Here is a 16,763-nt window from a genome sequence, read left to right on the forward strand (position 1 = left end):
CTGAGGCGAGCGGTCCGGCTCCCCCTCCCAGCCGGTGGTGGCCTGTGAGCAGTGGCCTCGTCCTCCATCTCCCTTTCTCGGAGGCAGAGCGCGGAACCGCCAGTCACACTGTGCGCGAAGGAGCCATTGGATTCCCGACCTGGGCCGGGGAAGTGCCTCCCCAGGGGGTTGGGCTGTGCGTCACGAACCTCCCAGTACTGTATGGGAAATTGTGTGTGTGTCCATAAATCCACTTCTCTTGTGAGCGAGCCCACAGTTTACATTATTAGAGTCTGAAATGTTTTCATGATCCTGCAAACGTTTTTAAAAAATCCAACGGACTCATTTAGAGATTTTCCACATACTTGTAAATTAAAGCTTGCATTTTTATTAGCCGGGAGATATTTTTATGCTCCCTCGGTTTCCAGGTGTGAGCTGCCGCTTGGAATAGCCCCCGAGCTTCACCCCGGCAGTGGTGGCTCTGCGCGGACACTGCTGCAGATGCATCCTGGAGGCCCCCCCAGCCTTCCTGGCTTTGTTTTATTTTTTGTCTCTTAGTTTAGGTTTTTAGTGTCCTCGAGTCCTGCGGGAACGTTGCAGAGTGAAAAGCAAATGGGTATGCAGGCATTTTATAAGTCGCCAAGGGCTGTGCAACTGCGGGTGCAAGTATTACTATTACAGACGTCATTTCTCATGTTACACGGTGCCAAGGACACAGTAGGGAAATGCGTGATTAACTGACATGGAAAGGGTTTATCGGAGTGAGGGAGTAGAGGTGTAAAGACCGAGTGTCTGCATGCCCTGCAGTCCTGCGGAGGACCTGGCGTTCAGGCCTAGCACACGGCTGGGGCTTCTGCGGAAGTGGTTTTCAGACGATGGTCCAAGTAGAGGTGACCTTCAAGATTCCAAGTCCGTTTGCTTTACTTCCCAGAAGACATCGAAACTTCGAGAAATAGAGGCTGTTCCACTTCTTTTCAGAAGGGCTTCAGATTCCCCTCATCACTTTCAGTGGAAGGGAAATAGAAATCTCCTGTCTTCAGATTGTGAGTTTGTTGTCCTCTCTTAGACTAAGCGGGGTGATCACTTCATCAGGTATATAAATGTCTAGTCACTATGTTGTACACCTGAAACTAACTAATGCTGTATGTCAACTGTAATTGGAAAATAACTTTTTTAAAAATGGAGCAGCATTCACACCACAGTCTAGATTACCCCGCTTGGGCCACTGTGGAGGCCTGCGGCTTCTAGATTCTGCTGATCCCGTGCTAGACACTAGACACAGGCACAGCCTCCTCGAGAGACTTCCCAGTTAGACACCACGGCAGAGCACGGGGGTAGGTGGGTGCCATCACTCCCGGCTCCGCTGAGGCCCAGGCCATTACTTTGACTTGTCCGAGTCACGGAACTCAGTGCCCAACGCAGGATAAACCCAGGTGCTCCGATTTTCCGTCGTGACAGCCACTGGCTTCTGTGTTCTTGAAGGATATCTCTGCTTGATTTTGGTGTGTTTACTGAATCAAATTCGAAGACTCTATCTAGGGAAAAATAGAGTTTCCTTTCAAATATATGCCGCTTAGGGCTGGAAAGACCGTGTTTGCATCCTCTCACACTGCAGGCCACTGTGTGTCTGGAGAGAAGCTGAGTCTCCTCGGACCCCTCCCTGCCTGTCATAGCCGACAAAACAGTAACCTGGAAATGTTTTTTTCTGTGTGTGTGTGTGTGTGTGTACTATAATCTGTCCTTCCATTTAAACAATTTGCAATAGAGGAGAGTTTGAAATTACATTTAATCATTGCTTTATAATGAATGTTACTTAATTAAATATTACTTTAAAATAGGCTTCCTCTCTTTTTCTGTAATTGCATTACTTTTTTGTGGGGAGGTTTTGTTTTCCTCTTTAACCTGATTGTGTGCATTTGGAAAGTACCCTAGTCCAGGGTATCCAAAAGCAGAAAATTCTGGCTCTTTTCCCGCTTTCCATTCTTTTTTCTGTACGGGTGCCAGATTCCTCTGGGAAATCATCATTTGTAAAAGGTCAGGAGTAAAAGGAGGGGCATTCTTCAGTGTACAGTTACTACTAATTAGAAACTAAACATCTGTAACCATGTCAGAGTTATTTGTATTTGAAAAGAAACATTTATACACAAGAGCCCTTTCGGTAACATAAAACACACTCTAACACAAAATGTGTGTATTGGAGGAGTGGGGGACAGACAGAAGGGAAAGCTTTCGACAAATGGCTGTGCTGAGTGAGGTCATTGGCTAATTAAATCTCAAAGCATTTTCAGAGTATTTTCTTTTCTCCGTCAAATGAAGTTTTCTCACTCACCCCTTTTAGCTTCCCATGGGCCAAAGCAAACATTTTACTGCATTTGCCAATTACAGATTAAACATTTAATCATTTTAAAGTGAGAAAGTGGGTGAGTTGGCAGAACCTAGTCGAAGACCATTGGGAAATCTCTAGCTACCTACGGTACCCTTAGGTCTCGGTGTCTTCCCGTGATATAATGGAAGGTGAGTCCTTCCCCATCCTGAAGGTGCGTGCTGATGGACCTACCTCAAGGACCTACACTTTTAGTGGAGGGAAAGGACACAATGTTTTGACTTACCCGGTATCTCTTTCTCCTCTTTCCCTACTTTCTTCTCCTACCCTACTCCCTGTGGTGAAATTCGGCTGGAATCATTCCATTTGTACAGAAATTGTATCTGTACTTCTATTGTCATGTTAAGGGCAATGCTGGTGATACCTCTGGGGGGTTGAAACGCTCCGGCCATGAGACTATGTTCCTCTGCGCGCCGAGCCTGCATGACTACATGGGCCTACTGGCTCAGGTTTCACCAGTGGTTCCTTCTTGGAATACTGATACTGATTAATTTTGAGAGAAGCAAAAGCAAACAAAACAAGAACCCATTTCTTTGTCCTGAAGAGTCTGCTGACTTCTACCATCTTTGTCTTGGCATCCAGGACATTTCTGTAAGTTAAGTGGGTTACTTTTTTAATTCGATGAAGGATCATGAAGTCCTGAGCGTTCTAGTCGAGAACTTACTTAAGCCAGGACTTACCACATTGGGCTTTCCTCTCAAATAATACCGTCTGTGGAGGCTCTTGGGTACACAGCTGCTGCAAAATTGTTGTGGGCTCCCAGGGCTCTCAGATGGTGAACTGTCTTTCCAGTGACCTTTATAGATAATCAGAACACTACTTGTCCATGAATCTTAACTCATTTAAGAACTGGCAGCTTCTGGTCAAGTTCTTTGGGTGTGAGTTAGCCCAGAGACAGGGACTTGGTGCCTTGAGGGTCTACCTTTTGTTTTCTCGACAAGTTCAGATCCCGTAGTCTGCCACTTGGCACTCCCTAGTCTGGTATGACCCACTTCTCAGCCGTAAGATCCACTGTGCCTCAAGAGCCTCTACTTTACCTGGACACACCTGCCTCTACCTTGAGCATCTGCCCTTGCGTTGTACGACTGCCCCTCCTTGACACGACGGCCTTGTTTCTTTCGGCGCACTTAGATTATGCCGGCTTTCCACAGTGCCGTCCTCAGGACCACAGCTTTGTCCTCCCGTAGCTGGAACGTCAAGACTACTTGCTTACCATGTTCCCAGTGCTGTCTGGTGTTTTTGGTCATCCTGTCCAGTGTACTCCTCCTCTCGCCAGCCAGAGTGTAGGCTCCTCAAAGACAGCAGTGACTGTCCAACTTCTCATGTCACTTGTCACGTTGCCTCTCTTCACTGAGTGTCCTATCAATGGTCATTTGCCTGTTGAGGAGTAAGCCATTTTTGCCTAGTATCTTATTGCCAAAGCCGCTCTTCATTTATTCCTGTGGTAGAGTCATCGCTGATAATGATATTTATAAGAAAAGCAAAGTCACGTGTAGAATTAACACCCTCACACACACACATCATTTGGAATAAAAAGTTACTCTCCTATTCTCTCAGCCTCGATGTCCCAGCCGGAGCTAGAGAGATCACAGCAGATCCACAGGCACTGGTGTGGAAGTGAGTACTGAATGGTCTTGTGTTTCTTTTTTTTCTTAGATGTGGTAACTCACCTGTCTACCGCTCCCGTGAAATGGCAGCCCGTGCCTTGGTCCCATTTGTGATGATGGACGAAATCCCTGATACCATCCGAACTCTGTTGGCCAAACTCCCTAACTGCACTGACCAGCGTTTCCGGCAAAACCATATTCATGGGACACTTCTCCAGGTGAGTACAGTTCCTTTGTGTGACTTGTCAGACACCACAGGATGGGCCTTGGCTTCTCATGTGGTGTTAGCAGGTGCAGATTTGTTGCATAGGCTTTTAACTTTACCCATAAAACTTTTTTCTGTTGCTGAAAAAACAGGTATTTCCTAGATGCATTTTTTTTTCATTACAATTGTAAATAAGGTGTCACGCTATGATTCTGCCAGATTATTTGTTGCATTAAATCCTGTTTTCTACATCATGCTTTCCCGTTTGGACTCACCTCTCTGAACCAGGTAAAATTGTCTTTTCCGTCAAGTATGCTTACAGAAAAATCTAAGCCCCTCCTAATTCAGGGTGAAGTTGTGAGCATTCCCTGAAAGAGAGATTAGCCCAAGAAGCACCAGGAGAGTTATCCACATCAAGGAGAGCTCGTCCTGTAGCATAACACCGTAGTACATGGAAACATCAAACCCTGCTCTCCTATTTTCTCTGAGCTGCAAAGGAGACTTTTTATTTTGAATAAATAGCCTTCTTATTGAAACGTCTTTTTAAACCCTAACTGTAACTTGGGTTTAGGTGGTATGGGTTAGAATATCAGAGGTTCACGTGGTCTGCTGTGGTCACTCACTGTGAGCCAAGGCTGGAGGTGAGATTTAAATATTAGGTCATGTTTCTGATTTGTCAGCAGAGTTGAGAGATGGCCTTGAGATTCCAATATATGTTATAAGCTTGAGGTCTATACTGCTGACATTTGAGGTTATCTGCCATGCACTACCTGCACATCTGGGTCTTCATTTTTGAAATGAGGTTAATAGTGGTGTACAAGGTCTGTCCAGAAAGTATCCAGCTGTGTGATATGAAAAATAGAGATATTTATTGAAGAAGATACAAGATATAAGAAACATTGTACACAGGACAATGATGCCTCAGTCCCCTTCAAAGTAGGCACCTTGGGCCCTCACACAATTCTCCCAGTCACCATCAGCTGCCCCATCATATTTTCCTGAATCTCATTGACAGTCTGAAATCTCTTCCCTTTTAAAGGCGATTTTAGTTTTGGGGAAAGCCGGAAGTCACAGGGCATCAAATCTGGGCTGTACAGGGTCTGAGACACCTGGGTGATCTGATGTTTTGCCAAAAAACTCCACATGAGATGGGATGCACAAGTGGGTACGTTGTCATGATGAAGTTGCTAATCACCAGCTGCCCATGGCTGCAGATTTCTGCATCATTCAAATAGTTTCCGTGGAGGAATATTCAAGCTTAACACAAAATCTGATGCAGATTTGTTGCTGTACTCCGTCATTTTGAATGTGATGGCCATACAGTACACATGCCCACTCAATGGCATTTACTGCCCCCACTGCCTAATACAGTGAAGTCATCATTTTCACACATGCATGTTCCAGTCCAATCTCCTTGGCTGCCAGGTTACATCGATGTGGTGCAAACTGTTCCCTTTATATTAACAGTGGTTTGACTTTTTCTAGATAGACCTTGTATACCTCATAGAGATTTGGTGAAGACTGAATGAATTAATGCATATAAAGTGCTTAGAATTCTTAGTATAGTACCTGGTACATAATAGATAAAGAGATATAGATAGATATTATTGTTATTATTATGGTAGTTTTAATGAACCTGTATTATAATGAAAACTAACTGATTCCCTCTAGGTGAGAATGTAAGACCTATGTTCTTGCCTTCCTTCCTTAGTTGCTTTATGTATTCAACAATTACCTACTAAATGCTTCTTTTATTTATTTATTTATTTATTTTATTAAGATTTTATTTATTTATTTTTAGAACGAGGGGAAGAGAGGGAGAGAAACATCACTGTGTGGTTGCCTGCCGCATGCCCCCTACTGGGGACCTAGCCTGCAACCCAGGCTTGTGCCCTGACTGGGAATCGAACCAGTGACCCTTTGGTTCACAGGCTGGCACTCAATCCACTGAGCCACACCAGCCAGGGCTGAATACTTCTTGCATACTACTGTATCACAGTCAAAACAGTGCTAAGACAGTTCTTGTATCGAAGGAGTCAAGGACAAGAAAAGACCAAGAAATGGGTAAACACCATGTATTGATGTTGAATAGTGTGCTAAGTGCTAGGGGAGCCCATAGCGGGGCCACCTGACTGGTCTTAGGGAAGTCAGGGGAAGCTTCCCCAAAAAAGTGACATCTAAGCAGAAGGCAGAAGAAGTTAGTCAAGTGAAGGGGGGAAGGAGTCTCCCAGGCAGACAGAGCAAGGCTCCGAGCGGGTGAGAAGTCAGCCCATCTGGGAACCGCCAGTTTGTGTGGGGACTGAAGTTCTAGGTTGGCAGATCTCAGACTCTTCTCAGGACCTCTCTACCCTGTTAGAGGTTATTGAGGATCCCAAAGAGCTTTTGTCTATCGATATTTAATTAGAAACTAAAACAGAAACTCTTCAAGCACAAGATTTCACAAGCACACATTCCATTAGTCACCAGAGTGATGTTGTCATCGCGCACCTGTTGCCTCCGGCAAACTCCACTGCACACTTGTGAGAGAACGAGAATAGAAGAGGAAAGTAATGTCTTTGTACCATTTTGAAAAATGCTGAGTCTTGCAGACCTCCTAAAAAGATGGTACGACACCCGGGCTCCCAGACCAGACCCTCTGGTCTACATTGTATACATTGTGAATCTTGGGTGCTTTCTTCAGTACAGACTCTTAGGCACTCATCGCCCTTGGTTTTTTCACCCTATCTTGTGATAAAAATGGAACCCTGAGGCCCATACAAGTTAGGTCTCTTGATTCTATTAGGCTGCTGCTGCTTTGAAGGGAAGGGGCTGGCAGTTATGAGTAATGCAGAACAGGATTTTCAAAGATTCATTAGATTATACAGCCGACTTAGAAGGAAGGCTCCGATTGTTAAGCGGGGAATCCGCCTTCAGATTTTCTTTACTGAGGATCCACTCTTGGCTGCACTTTGTCAGAAGTGGTGAGGTTGAAATTGCTTCTTTGGCTTTTTCACCAGTTACACAAAGGGGCCTCCCAGCCGAGTTTCCCATGCGCACCACTAGCAGGCCTGGCTTGGGTTTCACCAGTCTGCCCACCAACAAAACACAGTCATTTGCTCTGTGTCTGGGCTGCCTTTGGTACCCTCAAATTTACTTGTTTCTGCTCCATAACATGTGGAACAGCATGAGAAGGTAAAAACCCTGTGACTCTGGGTGCTTGTGGCTGTTGCTCTTGTCCTTGAGTATTGGAGACATAAAGGGCTTCTTGGAAAAAAATAACACTGACTGTTGGGTATTGTATTCATGTTTGTCAAACAGATTCCTGTCTTTACCAAGAGTGGTTTATACTCTGGTTGAGAAAAGGAAGTCAAAGGCATATGACTTTGCTTTTTTGGGAGGTCCTCAAAAAAATGTCCATTTGGGTGCCTCAACTGTGTTGTAATAGACTGGTCTTCTTTATGGGGCAAGCATAAGGGGTTAAGATGGGGAGAGCTCTTTTTCTCTGTCCCGTCTACAGCTTATAGATTCCTTCTCTGCATAAAGCTGCCTTTGAAAATCAGTGAAAGGCCTGCACCTGGAAAAGAGATGTTGGGGATTGAAGGGATGATAATCTCCATGGGACTTTCAGAGCCAGCTAAGTAAATATAAAATTGTTGTTTTTTCAAAAGCAGGAAATCATTTTGTAATCAGAAAACAAATTCTTTCACAGAACATTTTCTTGAATTATACATTTTGACTTCTTTGAAAAATGTTTACATAAATATATCAAACCTCAGAAGTATTTTTATAAGTATACCTTAAAAGTGAGAAATATGCTGATCTCTGAAATGTTCTGGTACTGCGGAAGAAAGATTCAAATTATAGGACATGCAAAAAAATCAAAACACATGGGATTCATTTCTTAATCATTTTAAAAACCAGAGGTTCCTAATTGCCATGTTGAAGGGGACTGGAAGCAGCGCACATGAGAGGAGGTGAGATTAGGCAGCAGGTCTGCAAGAGCCGGCGGTAAATGACATTAACCCTCCATAAAGGCTAGATAAGAGCCGTGGACATTACCTCATTTGGGAACAACACTGGCAGGGCTACCCTGTCTTTTAAATAGAATTAACCGTCTGTTTTTGTTGCCAAAATTCTGCATGTTGGGGACTTAAGATTATTACTAGGTGACTTACCAGTCCTGAGAAATCACACTGGAGTCCAAAAACGTTCTTTTTTATTGAGGAAGAGTTTGGCCAGCAATCAAGAGGAAAGATTTATTCTGATTCTTGGGAACTTAACACACCTTTTGGTATTTTTCATAACGAAATACATATACCATTTGAAGTAAAAGTTGGAATTTTGAGGGTTTTTTTTTTTCATTTCCTGTCTATTTTGGTTATTTTTCCGATGGTATAACAAAAAGGTGACCTCTGCTCTCTCTTTAATGAAGCTCTTTCATATGGGTAAGTACAGTGGGCAGTTGAGGCAACTTAGCTGCCGCAAAAGCAGAAAAACCACTTTTGCATTTTATCTGAACACTCTAGGTAAAGGTATTCCTTTTCCTTCAGTTAATGAAACTAGTTACCACAGTTCTCCACATCCCTTTGCTGGGATTAAACATTCTCAGTTTTTACCAGTGGAATCATTGAACACTTTTTCAACTCTTACACTCCCCAAATTTGGAGCCTTGATTTCTGCACTTTGAGCATTCCGAGTGAGAGCGGTCCCACCCCGGCAGGGGGCTGAGCAGCAGCGCTGCATACTTGGGCTGACATGAAATATTAGCCAGGGATGGACTCCAGACAGCCCAGGCCCACGCACCGGGAAAGTTTGCCATAAGAGAAGAAAAATGAACCTTTTGAGCACCTCCTGCGTTCCACGTGAATTGCATATGTGATTTCGCTAATACTTTCCGCAACCCAGCAAGGTGGGTGCTGCTCCTGCCACACACGGCCCCCTCCCCTCAACGCCCCACCCTGGTTTCCGAGGAGAAAATTGAGATAAGCCTGTGGCGAGACTGACTTGCGTAAAGTCACAGAGGTAGCCAAGGTCAAGATAAAATATTTAAACTCTGAAGCCTGTGCTCATTTTCTCTTTAAAACAAGCTGCTTCTCTGATCGTTGATGTGAATACAACTTTTTCTGCCTAAGGAAACCAAACCAAGAATCCGCCTTCAGTCTGTTTTTACTTCCTTGTCACTCCATTGGTCTCCTTAAATCTAATTGGATATGACACTGCAACATTGGAAACAAAGTCCATCAGTGTTACGAAGAGGGACAGAGGAAGTCAGTGATACCCAGAGAAGCTACAACTGCTAAAAGACATTTAAAAGTACTCACCATACCTTCCCTCGCTCTGCTTATCTCTTTCTCATCACTTCTCTCCAGGCCCCCATTTAATGCTCCTAACCTAGAAATATAGAATCCTCCCTTAAGACCTAGGTTATGGGCCAAGTTCACGGTTGCCTTAAGGGTATGACAAAGCCTCTCAAACATGGGCAGCCATAGGAATTGTGGGTCCCAGGTCTGGGAGCCGATGCAACCATGGAGAAGTAGTGAAGTCTGAATTCAGTTCAACAGGCAGGGTAATATGTCTACCCTGCTCGGGCTTGGGTGAAAACACAAGTTTGCCTTTAAGGCTCTCCCCTGCCAGTGTGGGGAGCTGAGGGTTAGAAACCAAGTGGCCAGCCAGACCCTCAGGGACCAGGGAGCATAAAAGTAAAAAAAGTGAAGATGAGACAAAATCAAAAGCCACGACACAGGGCATCAGTTATAAAAGAAGACTGAAACTACAGTCATTTCTGCCTTAGTCTGTAACACCCTGCTGCACTCTCTGTTAGGGCTAGAGTTAGAGTCTTTATGGGGGTGGGAACAGGGGTGCTGGACTGGAGGGATAGCATGAGAACAAAAACAGAGGCAGATGTTGACATTACTTTTGTGGAAAAGAAAAGGAGAAAACCAGGAAAGAAAAGTAGGCCAGCCCTGACCAGTGTGGCTCAGTCGGTTGGGCATCATCCCACAAAGTGAAAGGTTGCTGGTTCAGTTCCTGGTTAGGGCCCATGCCTGGGATGTTGGTTTGGTCCTTGGTGTGGGTGTGTAGGGGGTGTGTACGAGAGGCAACCGATCAGCCGATGTTTCTCTCACATCAGTTTCTCTCCCTTCCCTCCTCTCTCTTTTAAAATAAGTAAATAAAATTAAAAAAAAAAAAAAGGTAGACCACTTCGGCCAGCTAGGTATCTAAAGGAATATTGGTCAAGAAACAGGGATGAGCCCTGGCTGGTGTGGCTCAGTGGATTGAGTGCCGACCTGAAAACCAAAGGGTCGTCGGTTCATTTCCAGTCAGGGCACATGTCTGGCTTGCGGGCCAGGTCCCCAGTAGGGGGAGTGTGAGAGACAACCATATAGTGATGTTTCTGTCCCTCTCTTTCTCCCTCCCTTCCCCTCTCTAAAATAAATAAATAAAATCTTTTTAAAAAAAAGAAATGAATGACAAAATGTGTGAAGTGTTTAAAAAAAAAACAGGGATAAGACCAGCCATCCTTCACCCTTTCCTACAGAGAGAAGCAGTGAAAGCAAATAGAATATCAGTGACCGAGGTAGCCTTAGGTATGAATTCTATTGAAGTTTTCTAAATAAGGAAACACATGTTTTTAGAAAAAGTATATTTTTTGCTAATATTGTTGTACCCAAACTTATAATAAAGTATAATTTGAAGAATGATTAATTTCATCTTTTAGAAATGTAACCATTTAAGATGGCACCTTGTTCTTAAAAATCTCAATATATTTTTCACATTTCTTAAAAGCACAAAATTATGAAACATAAAGTAGAATGCTCTAGTATCTAGAAGTGGAACAGTACTTGACAGATTCCATCGGTGACTTAGGTTTGCCTATCTTCATTGTTGTTTATGTTATGCTCAGAAAATATAATTTCAGAATGGAAAATCAAAACCAAAAGCATGGACGTAAGCTGATGCTGTAAGTTATAAATGGCCAATGTGCTCTTTTTGGAGATGAGCCATAAAGAAAATGCTCACTCTTGTAACTTGTGGTGGGATTCACTCCTTCCTTCCCAGGACTTGTGTCCACGTGGAAGGGGGAAAATCTAATTGTTAGGAAGGTCCCAGCTCAAAAAGTGCTAAAGCAGAGCTTCTTCAATGACGCAGCTACAGATGTGCCAAGTACTCGTGGGTTCCTTCAGCTCTCAGGGCCGGGGGCTGGGGGCTCCGGGCAGTCACCTGCAGCTGGGAGGAGCAGCATCTGTTTATCCCAGAGTGCCAGAGAAAGATTATTTCATGTGTGTGCCTTGACATGAAAAGAATTGGAAAGCATAGACTAAACCTTGTTAAACCTTACCTTTTAGCAATTTATTCCTTTCTGGATATAAGCCCAGAAAAGTCATTTTTAATTAAAATGCTACTTTTGAAGATGAATTAATCCCTTCCTTATAAATATCGAAAGGCTTTTATTGGTGTGTGTTACTTAGGGAACTTTCGCTAGCCGTGTGGAAGACAGCTTTTAGCTGCCAGGGCCAGAGCATTGACTGAACCGCACTGTCGCTGTCGCCAGCCAGTGTGCTACCGCTGTGATTCTCTGGACTCAGAGCATCAGGCAGGGGCATAGATTTAGAGATTTATCAGTTGGTGTATCCCCAGGCTTTTGTTATTGTTGTCATTTTGTTATTGTTGTTGTTATTGTTCAGAATTAAAGTAAAGGAAGTAATAGGAGAAAAATGTGTATGTACATATGTATACACATACGCACATACCAGTTATCGAATGTGTGTGTGTGTTGAGTCCCTACGGAGGCTCTTCTGGGATTATTCCCATTATCCTGATGAGAAAACTGAGAGAGGGGTTGAGATTTGACTAGCATTCTGCAAGGAGAAATGGTCTGCAATCAAAGCTTTCACGTTAGTGCAGTTAACCACCATACCGTACTAGTTCTCTGGACGAGGGAAAGAAAATTCTTAGGCAAGAGTGACTCTCTCTGGGGCCTTCAAAGTGCAGGTAGAAATGGAAGTTGACATGGTCTATTCATTTGTCCACTTGACAGCCGTTGATCAAGCACCGACGTGCCAGGTTCTGTTTTAGGTGCAAAATATCAGAGAACAAAAGAGACAGACCCTCGCTCTCAAAGATGGCCACTGTCACAGAGCTTGCATTCTAGATGCAGGGAGACGGGCAATAGTAAATGATATTATAATGAAATTTATTCTAATTTATTACAATAAGCATAATAAGTAAGTTATATTTATTAGTAGGTAATAATTGCTGCAGACAGAAAGAACACGTAGAGCAGGATAAGGGGAATTAGGAATTCAGAAGGGGGGGCAGGTGGCAGAATTAAATATGGTGTCAGAATAGTAATTGTTGAAAAGATAACACTTGAGCAAATCCCAAAAGACAAGGGAAAACTTTTTTAAAATAAAGAGTAAACATCTTTCTCCTGAAATCGAGTAGGTTACACGCCTGTATGTTTGAGACTCCCTTTAATCACGGAGAAGTGCCAAGAGAGTCGGCAGTAGTTGGTAAACACGGCCAGGAAGGGTATCGTTACATCGGAACTTGTATGCTGTGAGTTGTGCCCATGACAGAGTTGGAGACTAGTGGGGACTGTGGAATTCTTTCCTGAAAACCACAGTGAGTCAAGTAGCCTGTCATGGTTCCCGTGAGCTTAGGTGAATAGGAACGTATTCCTCGCATTGCCTTCTCTGCCTTCCCAGATGATCTTTACCTTAACTCTCCATACCTGCGCCTTAGAGATGTGGAGTAAACGTGGAGAATGCCTGTGTATTCTCTTACTTAGCAAATAGTCACTGAGTGATTATTAAGTGCATAATACTATGCCAGGTACCCCAGAGACTACCAAGAGAGGTTAATATAAACGTGTTCTCTGCCCTCAAGAGGCTTCTGCACGGCCGTGGAAAACAAGCCTGCAACATCGTAGACAATTACACAGAAATGCCTGGCTGTGGTGCGTGCCCAGCAAGGGGCCAAGAACATACCTGAGAGGAGAGCTGTGGAAGGCTTCATGGGGACAGTGGGTCTTGAGATAGACCTTTAAATTAGTTTTCTGCTTTTGAAACAAGGGACTTGGTGTGAACCAAGGCATGGAGGGGGCATGCAGAAGGGGTTTGCAGGGGACAATGAGTAAACCAGCCTGTGGGGTCCAGGAGTGTGTCGGGGACAGATGGGATATGTGACTGGCAGGGTGGGCACAGGTGAGCATGTGAGACTACAAATGCCAGGCCAAGCCGTTTGGACTCTGCAGGCCTGTGGCCTTCAAAATGCAGTGTACAAAACAGCAGTGTGTGTGGAAGGGTATGCTGGCACCTTATTTCTTCTCTCTCATCCTCTTAACTAAAGTTTTATGTCTGATATACAAGGTGCATAACATGTTAATAGAGTAGTATATAATTTCTTAATAAATAAACATATAAAAGCCAGGAGCATGCACCTAAAGAGGCCATTCTGTAGTGAGTAAGAGCTTAGACTGGAGCCAGCTTGTCCTGCAGGTCTGACTCTGCCACTTGCTAGCTGTGTAGTTGGGGCCAGTTGATTTCTGTGTCTCTGCTTCTCCCTCTGTGAATGGGAAGATAAAACTACCTCGTAGGTTGGTTGTGAGGGTTAAGTGAATTAATACACAGGTAATGCTCAGCAAGGTCTCTGCCGCATAGTGAGCGCTCAGTAAACGTTAGCTGCTGTTATTACTACTTGGTGCTGCAGCTGCTGTCACCATATGATCCAGAATGTGAAGTCCACTGATGTGGATGGTGAACGAAAGATTTTGAGCTAAAGAAAGCCATGTTTTAGAAAAATTCATTTACATTGAAATAGCACTGTAAAAAATGGGAGGATTCCAATGGAAGTGTGTGTGCATAAAGGAGAAGTAAGTTGATTCTCAGCAATTTTGACTGTGTGTTAGCATGCTCCACAAAAGACTCCTCTCAGCACTGTTCTCTACCTTCCTGGAGATCTTATTAAAGATTGTAAGAGCTGAGATTAGTTCTGATTTTTAAGGGTTCAGTTCCTGCCTATCAGGTTGTTATTTTTGCACCTGTTTTGTTTTGAATTACATGCCCCCCCTCAGAAACCTGATGAATCAAGAAAGGAACACTGTCACGCTGTCCCAGACAAAGGAGTCTTTTACTATTCGAAGGGGGAAATCTGAAGTTCATAAACTGAAAGGGAGATACAGGATCCTCCTGGAGAGATTAATCTAGCACTTCTCTGAGTTCATTTTTCATCTTGGAAGACCTGCTCTCCATTCCCTCCTACCCTTATTGTTTGATACTTTCTATGACTGATGATAATTCTGAGTGTGCTTTAAAAACACAACAAAACAAAACATCACCCTGTGGGCACACTAGCAGGCTCCTGTTGCTTCCCAGAATTCTTATAAAATATCTGATGGTATGTGGTCCCATTACATGATGCGCTTTGTTTGGTGGGTCTCCAGCCCATGAAAACAGCACTATATATTGGTTGTTTTTAGACCTGCCAATCTAATAGGAAAAAAAGTAATACTCCATTGTTTTTATTGAGGAAGCATTTCTAAGATTGCAGAGCATTTGTACTCGTAGTGTAGCTCTTGGATTTATTTAGAGCACCCCACATACTTTAGTGGCTGAGGACTCAGTTGGCTGTTTAAAAGCACTGTGGTTGAGTATAGCCAGGCGATTTGGCAGCCACCCCAGAGGCCTGAAGTAAAATCAACCTATGGGCCTAAAGGAGAGTTTAAATAAGTAATAAAACCCTTTCTATTTTAATCCATATTATTGTTCATGACATTCTTCTATTTCTCCGTGCTGTGCATCCCTGTCCCCTCCACCCTGCCCGCCCATGGCAGCCTTTCTCAGCCTCAGCACTTCTGACAACAGGGGCTCGGTAATTCTCTGCCGTGGGGACTGTACTGTGCATTGCCATATGTTTGGTAGCATCTCGCCAACAGATGTCTGTAGTATCCACCTTCCCAGCTAATGACAACAATAATGTTTTCAGGTAACTCCACATGTCCCCTAGGTGGAGGGGACAGAGTCGCCCCTGGTGGAGAAGCTTTGTTTCATGGTACCTGTGGGTTTGCTCCATAATCCTGTGTAGACAAGTTGTGATGCTTCTATTTTAAATACTATTGGCTATGAAAAAAACCAGTCCTGACCCATGAACACACTGTAATTCTACAGACATGCATAGGAATAAGGTAATAGGAGGGGAATACATCACTCAATCTGGAAATCTCAAAAGAAGCATTCTTCTTCTCTTCTTCTTTCTCCTCCTCCTTTACCTCCTCTTTTTTCTTTTCTCTCCACTCCCCTCTCAAAATGTGGTCATCTCAAACTCATCTATTGAGATGATCATATGATCTTTATCTTCCATTCTATTAATGTGACATATTACATTTATTACTTTGCATATGATGAGCCATTCTTGCATTCTAGGTATAAATCCCACTTGATCATCGTATGTGATCTTTTCAATGTTCTGTTGAATTTGATTTGCTAGTGTTTGGTTGAATATTTTTGCATCTATACTCATCAGGGATATTGGCTTTTATCCCTGGCTTGTATTGCAAAGTTTTCTTTCCTTTATGGTTCTTATCTGGCTTTGGTGTCAGGGTAATGCTGGCCTCATAAAATGAGTTTGGGAGTGTTCCCTCCTCTTTAATTTTTTCGGAAGAGTTTGAGAAGGATTGGCAGTAATTCTTTTTATTTTTTTTAATGACCATTCTATTTCTCTTTTTTTTAAGATTTTATTTATTTACTTTTAGAGAGAGGGGAAAGAGGAAGAAAGAGGGAGAGAAACATTATCAGTTGCCTCTTGCACACCCCAGCTGGGAACCTGGCCTGCAACCCTGGCGTGTGCCCTGACTGGGAATCAAACCAGCCACCTTTCAGTTTATAGGACGATGCCCAATCCACTGAGCCACACCAGTCAGGGCAGTAATTCTTCTTTAAATGTTTGGTAGAAATTTACCAGTGAATTCACCTGCCCTGGGCTTTTCTTTTGGGAAGACTTTGATTACTTACCAGCTTTCTTATTCATTATCAGCATGTTTAGATTTTCTGTTTCTTCCTGATTTAGTCTTGGTAGGTTTCTAGACATGTGTCTAGGAAATTATCCATTCCTTTTAGGTTGTCCAGTTTGTTGGCATATGGTTATTCATGTAAATGCCTTTCTTACTCTTCTTTCCCTTGTTTATTCCTGTGCTCCACTAGACCTTCAGATAATAATGCGTTTCAACAAGATGATGCATGCATCTACCTAGATGTAGATGTAGATGCATGCATCTACTAAAGTAGTACCGACTGTTGTGACTCCCTGGCTACCCTGGGCTCCCTCCTCCCACCCACAGCCCCACATTCTAACCTTTGCTTTTAGATTATTACACTTCATCTTTGCTCTTGTGTGTCATATCTGTGTTGCTTTCTCAATCAACAGTTCTGTTGCAATGTAATAGTGTTTGAGAAGAAAGGCTCTAGAGTAAGACTATCTGGGTTCAGCTGCCTGCTCCACTGACTGCTGAGATTTCTTAGCCTTCATCCCCTCCTCTGTAAAAATGAGAAACGAATAGTGTTCTGGGGATAGTTGTAAAAAATAAATGAGATAAAACAGAATGACTGTAATT

At 43.4% G+C, this 16,763-nt stretch overlaps 1 protein-coding gene across 4 annotated transcripts in view; it reads left to right on the forward strand.

Annotated features, from left to right (window-relative positions):
- THADA (THADA armadillo repeat containing) overlaps positions 1 to 16,763 on the forward strand; it is a 286,751-nt gene that overhangs the window by 153,098 nt on the left and 116,890 nt on the right. For all 4 annotated transcript variants that reach the window (XR_006784399.1, XM_045827761.1, XM_045827762.1 and 1 more), the window contains exon 29: positions 4,019 to 4,187. Coding sequence is in view for 3 of the 4 variants with exons in the window: in XM_045827761.1 (XP_045683717.1) it covers positions 4,019 to 4,187 (169 nt within the window). In the remaining variant the exon portion in view is untranslated. The remainder of the gene's footprint in view (positions 1 to 4,018; positions 4,188 to 16,763) is intronic.

The sequence above is a fragment of the Phyllostomus hastatus genome, unplaced genomic scaffold (assembly GCF_019186645.2).
Source record: "Phyllostomus hastatus isolate PE091 unplaced genomic scaffold, TTU_PhHast_1.1 phas_scaffold_78, whole genome shotgun sequence".
Taxonomy (NCBI): Eukaryota; Metazoa; Chordata; class Mammalia; order Chiroptera; family Phyllostomidae; genus Phyllostomus; species Phyllostomus hastatus.